Genomic DNA, 10,928 nt, shown 5'->3' with positions numbered 1-10,928 from the left:
AATTTACCATGATACTTTATTGCATTTCACGTTAGTATTCAATATCTGTCTGAGGTCACTGCATTAGGCCGGAGGGCGTCCCACGCCACGTTTGCACAGTACAAAATTGCACTTTATCAGAATGAATCTCAGTAAACGTCAAAAGTATTGGAAAATGCCACCAGGGTATTTTTCATTGGCAACTCGACGTGGCTAGCGAAATTTTCGCTACCGTTTACACTTTGAAGATATCCCTTTTGAAAGTTCGAAACTGTCAATACGCCCGCATCATTTTGAGAAGTTTTTTATAACATTTATGATACACTAAAGCCTGTTTTTTACCCTCAGATACTAAAGTGACAGATTCTGAACGGTTCATCAACAGTCAATTGTCCCGCCAGTAGAACGATAGGTCACTTAATCGCGGGACAATCGACTAATGATGAACCGTTCAGAATCTGTCAATTTAGTATGTGACATAAAAAAACGGACTTTAGATGTTGCCGGCGAACTTTACTTGGCCTAAAAAGGTTTTCCCGTATTATAAGAATATCTGAGATTGGTCATATATTTTTGTACCTGACTGTACACTCAATAGCAGGTACGTTTCACGTTCCTCTGTAATGTTACATAATTTCAGCAAAATATTTAGCATAATTAAGTGATTTAAATGATTTCTGCCATCCTTTGTCTCATGAAGGTTTCGTCCTTCATTTGTTTTGATCTTGCAGACGGGTTGGTAGGCTCATTCCACTTCATAATATTTTAAACCTTTTTTTGCCTAATTTTTTTAAAAACTGTGGTGCTATTTAGGCATAGGCACATCGTTTATTTACTAAAAAAATACACATCACAAATGCAATCAACATCAATAGGTACAGTGACATGAAGAATAACAATAATTGTGGTGTGTATTATGTCAGCAAAATGGCTCTGATTCAGCATGTGCTGTACAAAAAATTATACAGCGCTGGTAATTCTGCTAGAACCAGATAATTAACGTCTGTGTTTGCTCCGAAAGCTTTATTTGTCACTAGATCTTTTTCATTACTAGTGAGCAACAATATTTTGTTAATCTAAGCTCATGAGTGTATTTTAATAAGCCCATCAACCCAAAGGACGCGACTGAAAACCAGTGCCGCGTCAGGTGGGTGGATGCCACCTCATCTGTAGCGGTGTAAGCTGAGGCGCGGGCCTTTTCGGTGCTGGACAACTCACACCATTATATATATTATTATTATTATTTTTTGATTATTCTTCATGTTCTTTTGTTTGTTTGTTTCACTTTTAATTTTAATTTCGTTTTTTTGTTTTATTTTTTGTGTACTTACTTATGTTATTATTATTTTTTGGTGTGTGGTGCTAGACACCGAATAAATACTTTTTATCTATCTTTATCAAAGTGTTACGTAATCATGTACCCACGACCTACATCGCGGGAATATCAAACTGTCGAACAATACTCCAGTAATGAATGACTTCGAACCTCCCTAACTAGCTGTATTCAGGGGAAACCCTGCCGGAATACGGGGAAAGTCGGGTTTTTAGTAGAGTAGGGAATTATTTTTGCAAGGGTTTAGGCGTTAGTAGTAGTAGTAGTATAACTTAAGTGTACATAAAACACTTAAAATAACATTGAAGACTTAAAATCTATAATACAATAAGGGCGGCCTTACCGATAAAAGCGATCTCTTCCAGGCAACCCTACGAGCTAAGAGAGACAATTTTGAATATAAATGAGGAAGTTGTACAAAAAGTTAGTGTCATCATAATGGATGATGATTTGGAAATTATGTGGAGTTTTATTTAATTTAATTTAATTTATTTTATTCAACAGACAACTAAAGGTCTAGGTATATTAGTTACAATGTACTTAGCCTATGTTAGTATCTATATTCTAAACAAATAAAACACACAGTACACAATTAAAAACACACAAGAGCTATCTTACATTTGTGAGATGTACCTGTCTGTAGTCCACCAAAATCCCAGCAAGATGACACATGATGGGCGAGTCGTACCTCCCACCTATTGTCCTCAGGATAGAGTTGGAGCTGGCCCGCACCCTGCAGAGCAAAGAGGCGGCTCTCTTTCGCATAATGCCAAGTATTTTAATGGTCAGTGACGGTAGGTGTAGGATTCTATTATAGATAGAGTATCTTTAAATTACAATATTTTTATGTGACGGCTGATCAAGATAATAACTCTATTATTCCCTACTGATTTGCCACTAAAGAATAAACGTACAAGTAGTACTAAAAAAACTCTAAGGAAAAAGTGGATAATTGTAGTGTACGGCCTAAGGAAGCAAGTAAAACAACCGTTTGTAACGGAACATAGTCCGTCCGTAGCAGACTTATACATTGTTTCAATACTTATGGATAGATTTGCAATAGATTTTATTATAAGCAAAAGAAGTGTTATACGTTGGTTGGTAAACACAACCATATAGCAAAGTAGACATTAACGCCATCTAACGAGGTCCATTTAGACTAGATGACGCATTTTCGTTCTTAATATAATATGGTAATGTTAGGGGTGGGTATTGTGTGGTTCGAATCGATAGATACCTAGGACAAGTTTTAGTGTTGAGAGATATTATGTTTCAGTCTTTAATATGACTCTGGAACCTAATTATTATTTGAATATTGAAATGAATGTCGTCACAGTTGTTAGTTTTATTAGGAATACCAGATTCGCACACATTACGTACTACGTACGTACCTCCTTGGAAAAGAAAGAATCAGGACTTAAAATGAGTAAATAATTATAATATTAATTATCGATAATTTTAGAAGTATAGATCATCGTTTTATTACTTAAAATATGTTATAGTTGTGTTATTTTCTAGCTCAGTGGCGCCGCCTGTAGTTAGGATGGGGAATAATTATCTTGTTAGTAGGGAAAGTAGGGATGTATCGATCGAAGGAGTCGATCGGAGGTAGGGGTCGTTGGGCGGGGCTTATGGGTTTGCATAAATAAGATTTCGGGAGTGGGGTCGGGGCGGGTGTCCCTGTAGAACTTCGTGTGATAACATCAGGCCTTTGGCTATTTTGAGTTCAGGTTAAGGACTTCATGTACTTAATCCCTGTTACTTTATCTTTAATCCTATTAAATTATGCCAGTTTTCTGAATAGTTTGCTTGGTCATTCCTGGTAAACTTATAACGGTGTCAACTGAGGGAATAACTAAGTTAAGAATATATGCGAAATTCTGCGGGGGAAAGTTTAAAATGTATTTTTATAAGTGAGTGGGTTCCTGCGGCTGAGATCCAGGTAAGTACCTTAGGCAGATTTACTAGCCACTGTTAGCTCATTTTCAAGCCGAGTAGGCTATTTCTTGTGTAATGTGTAATTCTGGTTTTGATTAATTACTTATTAACTATGCTTTTGGCAGGAATAATGAAACATTGAAGTCGATTACTTACTAATGTTGTCGTTCGATCCGACACATTGAATATAAAATTATATCTCCCTGTACTTAATTAATATCTTACTAGGAAAAAGGAAAATCCCTAGTAATTATCTTGTGTCTATGTCCAACAGTGGACGATAGAAGGCTGATGATGATAATGGTTTAAAGTATATCGTGACGTACAAGCTGTCTTAGCTTTACAGTATTTATAGGAGGAATTTAGATGTAAATTATTAATAATTATTTAAATTATAGGTTGATAGGAACAATGAAACGTTGGAGTCGATTACTTACTCACGTTGTCGTTCGATCCGACACGTTTAATTTAAATTTATATTTTCCTTTATTTAATTAATATCTCACTGTATAAGGGAAAAGCCCTAGTTATTATCTTGTGCCTATACCCAACAGTGGACGATAGAAGGCTGTTGATGATGAAGATCCTTAAAAACGTACTGACGAACGAATTGACTTAGCTTTTACAGCATTTATAGTTTAAGTCAACTTATTGGGATTAGTTATGCAAAAGTGACTGGTAGTTATCCGCCTGCCTGTTACAATCATGTTGTAAAAATTAGAGAGGAATAGTTAGGGAAATATTAGTAAAATCTAACAGTGGCTTTTCATAAGACTCATCGTGTGCTGTCGAGTTGAATAAAGCTAAGAGACTCTACATCTCCAGAACGAGTTGGCGGAATGGCGTAATTCTTTATAGGTTAAAATGTGGGGTCTCTAAGCAGCAGGTTGGTGGTATTTTCTACCATTCATCTTCCTTGTTATTGAATTAATTTTATATTTTACTGTATTTTATGTGTCATTATTTTATGAATAGATAAAGCAGCATACCTATGCAGGAGGCAGGGTATTAATTATAATATATCATATAGATGACGCTGGCATATTATCGGTATCTATTGAACTTAGGAGACATGGTTGCTGGATATATGGATATAGTTTTCAAATTTAAACACTCTGATCACTCTGTATGACGGATGGCGATATAAATAGGTATTTAATTTGTTGAGGAATATTACTTGGTAACTCTGTGTTATAGGGACCTAGGAGGTTGTATGTTGATAATCGGCAATATATTAATTATTTGCTATTTATGGATAAGTGGTATTATTTGTTATAGAATGAAGAAGGTATAGTATATAAGCGCTTAATTTATAAATCAAGGATCATTAGGATTCATAGATCTATATTTCTTTAATATAAAAACGGTTAGTTAAATGTTGGACAACAGAATAACGTACATGTGGCCTTCCCATTACATAAATATTATATATATTTGTACATAGACTATATACATCTAACCTGGCTGACTATGACTATTTTGCTATAACAATTCTTACATAATTATTCAGAAATTGTTGATTTGGGTTTGGATGAGAAGTTGATAATACCTATTAAACAAAATTAAAATTTAATATGGTAATTGAGTCTGATGGTGGCATAGAAGCATCAACTTTGTTCTCACTTTATACTTTATCATTTAAATAAAATAAATACCTTCAATTACTTATATCATTAGAGTCAAATGGTTGGTTGATGACCATAGGAGCACCAACTCATCTATATTTTAACTAAACTTCCTATATGATTGATTAAGACAATATACAGTATTTTTCATAGTGCATAACCTTCTTACTACTAATTAATGAATTGAGTTGATTTCTTATCAGCTTGGGTAAAGGAAAGCAGTTGCTGAATTGAATTCTTCTTTATATTGAACTACTATGTATATACAAGAGGACATGATGACAGTTATTTATTGATAAGTGTTGCACTTGTGCTGTGTGAGACCAAGAGAAGAGGGAAGTCCCGTCTCCAACGGTCTGTAGGAATTCCATGGCGGATACAAGTCAGCATTGATAAAATATTAATTGTCACATAACTCTGAAACCTACAACTTGGAGATACATTTGAGGGATTGCCCTTGACACAAGCTGAAATGGGAGAGAGTAATAATATTTTAATAATATATTTTATTGGAAGCTATTGTACTGTGAGGTAATACATAAGTAGACTCAGGAAATATCCGTGTCGAAAAAATGCATCAGTAGACTCAGGAAATGTCCGTGTCCAAAGTGCATATATAGGCTCAGGGAATACCCGTGCCAAATAATTATTACACATCATATTATTTATATAAGTAGACTCAGGAAATATCCGTGTCGAAAAAATGCATTAGTAGACTCAGGAAATGTCCGTGTCCAAAGTGCATAACTAGGCTCAGGGGATACCCGTGCCAAATATCTATTATATATCATTAGCATCATCTGAATCCCAATCAATAGATCTATGTCTAAAGATTGACTAACTACTAACAAGACCAGTTTGAAAGGAGCCAGTGGGCTAGAGAGGTAAATGGGTCTGGCGGATAGATCTGGTCGAACTTCATAGGGTGTGCGAGGTGGGGCATACCTTCCTTTCAAACTACCAAACTTTTTTATACATCATTTCATATACATATTCCTATATACTATATATTTTAACCACAAATCCTTTTATAACATAATTTTACATAAACATTCATATATACCATTTATTTTAACTACAAACCATTTTTAGTACATAATTTTATATTTATTTTAATAAATTTTGTCTTTCTAAATTATAGTAATATTAAGAAATAATTATTGGTTGTGCTTTGTTCTGTTGTCTTAACAAATAAATAGGCTAGGTATTATGAGCTAGGCTAGGGATTCTCTCAAACTCCTAAAAGAACTTGTGTTACTTCGGCAATGTAGAGTCCTAACCACTAGACTAGACGATCACGCTTTGGCCAAACGAATAATGCAAAACACATTTAGCATTACGTTCACTTCAGTTAGGGTTGTTAGGGCGGAAAAATGCATAGCGATTAGGCAGCTTACGTAGCAGTTAGGTAGTTTAGGGTTTAGCCGTGTTTGTGTAGGGGGGGCATGTTACACGTTGCGCATGGATGCTGGTTTATTACTGTTTGAGCACGGGAGCCTACCCACATATATGTTCATATATATCACTCCTCCCACACTATTCAGAAAACCTGAAGACAACAGAAAAAACATAATAAGTATTAACCATTATAACAATCATAGACTTACTTCTAATATGTACTTATGACTAGATAACATTCTATTGTTTACTTATAATTTACATTCCTCTGGCGACATGCTCGCACCGGGCGGGGTGCGCGGACATCGCTCGACAACCCGCCCCCGTCAGCGGGCTCGGGGGGCGCGGGGGGTCGCGCGGTCTCCGCCACGGCGCCTGCCTGCTCGTCTACCGGCCCTACACTACTAGGAGCCTCCTCCTGCGCCTCGGCCCAATCATCCTCCTCCTCCTCTAAATTTTGCCTTAAAGGTGGATGCTGAGGTTCACTTGTAACAGCTGTTACAGACGAGGAACATGCCTGGGGTGAGTTTAACGAACTTGTTACATCATCATCTACTAACACCTGCGAGTGAGACGGCAAGCTATCATGTGTCTCTTTCTCGTCTGAAATCATTTTAACATTGGGCAGGCCCGATTTTTTTCTTAATTGATCTATGTGTCTTCTACAACTTACATTATAGTCGGTGGCATAAACATTATACATACGATTACCACATAAATTTAATATTTTACCTAACGTCCATAGTTCCTTTTTCGCTTCGTACCATCGCAGCCAAACCACATCGCCAACTACTAATTGTCTACTGCTATTATTATTATGTTTTCTATGTTTACAATCAGAGTCCGGTAATATCAAATCCAGTCTTGACCTTAACTCACGCCCTAACATTAACATCGCCGGAGATACACCAGTTGAACAATGGGTGGTATTGCGATATTGGAATATATAGCCTAAAAACTTTTCATTTAGTTCAGTTTGTGAGACATCATCGTGTAAAATACACTTCAACATTTTCTTGCAGGTTCTAACAGAATTCTCTGCCTGTCCGTTACTAGCCGGGTGGTAGATTGGCGATGTGACGTGACGAATGCCATTAACAGTGCAAAAATGACTAAACTGAGCTGATTTTATTTTTACATCATTATCGGAAACTAGAACTTTAGGTATGCCAAATGTACAAAATATTTCCTTTAATTTTCTTATAAGCGCACCCGTCGAAGTACCTCTATTCATAAATAGGCACTCAAGCCATTTACTATATGCATCAATAATGACTAAGTAGGTTCTTTGACCGATGGATAAATAATCTATATGTATCCTAGTCCATGGCGCCGTCTCAGCTGGCCAGGGCGCGGGCGGGGCGCGCGGGGGGGCGCTGCGCACACTCGCGCATTGCGCACACGACCCTATCCAACTCTCGATATCTTTATCAATAGACGGCCACCAAAACCTACTCCGCGCCGCACATTTACTTTTCACTACTCCTAAGTGACTCGTATGCAACTCTTTCAACATATGATCACGATATTCAGTCGGTATAACTACCCTGTGACCCCGATAAATACATCCATCTTCGAATTCTAATTCCGCCTTACAATAAAAATAAGGTAATATATTCCTACATGTTACTTTCCGCGGCCAGCCGTGATTCATATATTTAATTACAATCTGTAAAACTCTGTCTGATTTGGTGGCCTTTTGAATATCATGAAATTTTACAGGTGAGACGTTTGTATCAAGGAACTTTAAATATGAATAATCCTCTCCCGTGGAGGCGGCGGCGGCGGGCTCGGGCTGCGGCGGCGGCGCGCGTGAGAAATAATCGGCGACCACATTCTTATCTGTTTTTATGTATTGTATTTTGTAGTTATATGCTGATAACAAAATTGCATACCGTTGCAAACGTGACGCGGTCATTACGGAAATACCGGCTTTGTTACCAAATATAGATAACAAAGGTTGATGATCTGTTTTTAGTATGAAAGGTTCCTGACGGCCGTATAGGTACTGGTGAAAATGTTTCACCCCGTATACAATAGCAGTGGCCTCTTTCTGTATTTGACTATAGTTGCGTTCGCTAGTACTCAAAGACCTCGAAGCGAACGCGAGTGGGCGCTCCGTGCCCGCGGCGTCCAGCTGCGCCAGCACGGCGCCCAGCCCCTGCGGGCCCGCGTCCACCGTCAGCACCAGCTGAGCGTCAGGGTCAAAGTGGGCCAGCATACGGTCGCATGCCAGCTCGTTCTTCACACTGGTGAATGCATTTTCCTGGCTCTCCCCCCACTCCCACTTGGCGTTAGCTCGGAGCAAGTCGTGCAATGGACTTAACTTTGCGGATGCGTTCGGAACAAAATTTCGGTAGTAATTCACTACCCCCAGGAATCTTTTAAATTCTAATGTATTTTTAGGACGCGGGGCTTCCAGTATCGCTTCGACCTTCTTTTTACAAGTACTTAACCCGTTTTTGCTAATTACATACCCTAGGTAAGTTACACTTTCTTGAAAGAAAACACACTTTTCTTTCTGTAACCTCAGTCCTGCGTCCCTCATTCTACTCAGTACTTCACGTAGTCGTGCTAAATGAATGTCTTTCGTTGGACCAGTAATAGCTACATCATCCAACCAACAGCTAACACCGTCTATACCTGCAAGAAGAGTCTCCATTGATTTTTGGAATATTGCGGGGGCGTTAGCTAAACCATATACTAAACGAGTATATTTAAAAAGACCTTTACAGGTATTTATTGTGGTAAGACTGTCTGAAAGAACCCACTGATTATATGCATTGCTTAGATCTATTTTCGTGTAGCACTCACCACCGCCTAATTTCGCGAAAACTTCCTCAATGCGAGGCATCGGATACTTATCAATCTGTAAATCTTTGTTTAAAGTAACCGAAAAATCTGCAATTTTAACCTTCCCGTTATCTTTTAAAACAGGTACAATTGGCGTTGCATAATTCGAGTAATTCACGGGTACCAAAATACCTAACGTTACCAATCTATTAATTTCGTCTTCGACTGCTTGCTTCAATGCAAAAGGTATAGGCCGCGCTTTGAAAAATTTTGGACTAACTCCATCTTTTAATTTTAAATCGACTGTACATTTATTAAATTTTCCTAATTCGTCATTAAAGAGAACAGAAAATTCCTTCATTAATTGAGGTAATTCGATCGGAACAGTTTCATTTATTTTGTTATTACTTATCTGTAAACATATGTTAAATTTTGCCATAAAATCTCGGCCTAGCAGTGGAGGCCCGCCATTTTGAACAACATATATTTTCAATTCATGGCTGTTATTCAAGTATTGAACTTTAGCAACAAAATAACCTAGCGGCGATATTTTGTGACCATTATAAAGGCACATTTTTAAATCACATTTATTTAATTTTATATCATTAAATTCTGCCTTGTATATTTTGTCAGATATAACCGTACTTCCTGATCCAGAATCTAATTCCATTTCTAATTTAGTGTTGTTCACTGTTACCTTCATAAGAATTGGAGAATAACTTACGTACCTCATATTAAAAACGTTACATTCTTTGCATTCGTAACCGTCATTACAGTCACCGACCTCTGCTGGTTCCGTATCCAGATTATGCACTCGCGAATGACTTGCATTTTTCGCACTTTTACACACTTTTCTAAGGTGCCCTCTAACACCACACACTTGACAGCGATAATTTTTAAACCGGCACTTTATCGCGTCATGATTTTTAAGACCGCACACTGCACATCGCCACGTGTCATCTCCAGCTGGAGCTCGGCTCGCCGCGGCGGGCCCGGCCCGCGCGCCGCTCACCCGGTACACCGGCTCCTCCTTGACGACAGCGGCGGCGCGCGCCTGCCGGGCACTCGCCGCCTGCTGCGCCACCTCCTGAGCCTTCACGAACGTCAGCTTCTCCGCATCCACCTCGAACAGGCGGTCGCGCTCGGCGCCCGCGCTCAGACCCAGCACGAACCTGTCGCGCAGCAGCTGGTCCAGCGCGGTGCCGAACTCGCAGTACACGGCCAGCCCGCGCACGCGCACCGCCCACTCCTGGATGCTCTCGCCGGTAGCCTTCCTCGCCTCGTAGAACTTCTGTCTCTCGGCCAACAAACATCGTTTAGGAGTAAAATGTTCGTCTAGTTTGAGCACTAGATCCTCGAACTTCACATCTTCCAATACCTTTGGATGTAGTAAGTTCCTCGCTAGACGGTAGGTATCATCTGATAGATAGGTTATGAGCAACGCACCTTTACTATCTTCTTTTATACCGTTAAGTTTTATGAATTGCTCCAGCCGATTTTTAAACACAGGCCATTCCTGTATATTGTGATCGAATACACTTAGATTACCGATAAAAGACATTTTAACACGAGACCGTTACTTTAATTTTCTTATCGCGTGGGTAACAATGGCCGCTCGTCGACAGTGTAGTGTACGGACTAAGGAAGCAAGTAAAACAACCGTTGCGCATGGATGCTGGTTTATTACTGTTTGGGCACGGGAGCCTACCCACATATATGTTCATATATATCAATAATAATTATTACATTCACGTGCAATGAAAAAGTTCCACTCACAAAATTCCAACACCAACCAAACAAACCGACTTTTTTCAAACATTTTAAAACTTGAACAAAATATTACTATTTTTGTTGGTTATATC

General features: G+C 38.6%; 1 protein-coding gene across 1 annotated transcript; it reads right to left on the bottom strand.

The window, feature by feature from the left end:
* Positions 1-6,330: 6,330 nt before the first annotated feature.
* LOC125490912 lies at positions 6,331-10,727 on the bottom strand. The gene is made up of 2 exons (XM_048631414.1): positions 9,795-10,727; positions 6,331-6,424 (listed from the first exon to the last, which is right to left on the bottom strand). Exons 1-2 carry the CDS (start codon positions 10,625-10,627, stop codon positions 6,412-6,414), a joined length of 846 nt encoding a protein of 281 aa, XP_048487371.1. The 5' UTR covers positions 10,628-10,727; the 3' UTR covers positions 6,331-6,411.
* Between the last annotated feature and the right edge of the window lie 201 nt (positions 10,728-10,928).

This window comes from Plutella xylostella, chromosome 28 (genome assembly GCF_932276165.1).
Source record: "Plutella xylostella chromosome 28, ilPluXylo3.1, whole genome shotgun sequence".
In the NCBI taxonomy this organism is placed as follows: Eukaryota; Metazoa; Arthropoda; class Insecta; order Lepidoptera; family Plutellidae; genus Plutella; species Plutella xylostella.
The sequence above is the reverse complement of the archived record's forward strand: the minus strand, read 5'-3'. Positions and strand labels throughout refer to the sequence as shown.

Coding starts and splice junctions, on each gene's coding strand:
- LOC125490912 (XM_048631414.1), bottom strand. CDS start 10,627: ATGTCTTTTATCGGTAATCTAAGTGTATTCGATCACAATATACAGGAA.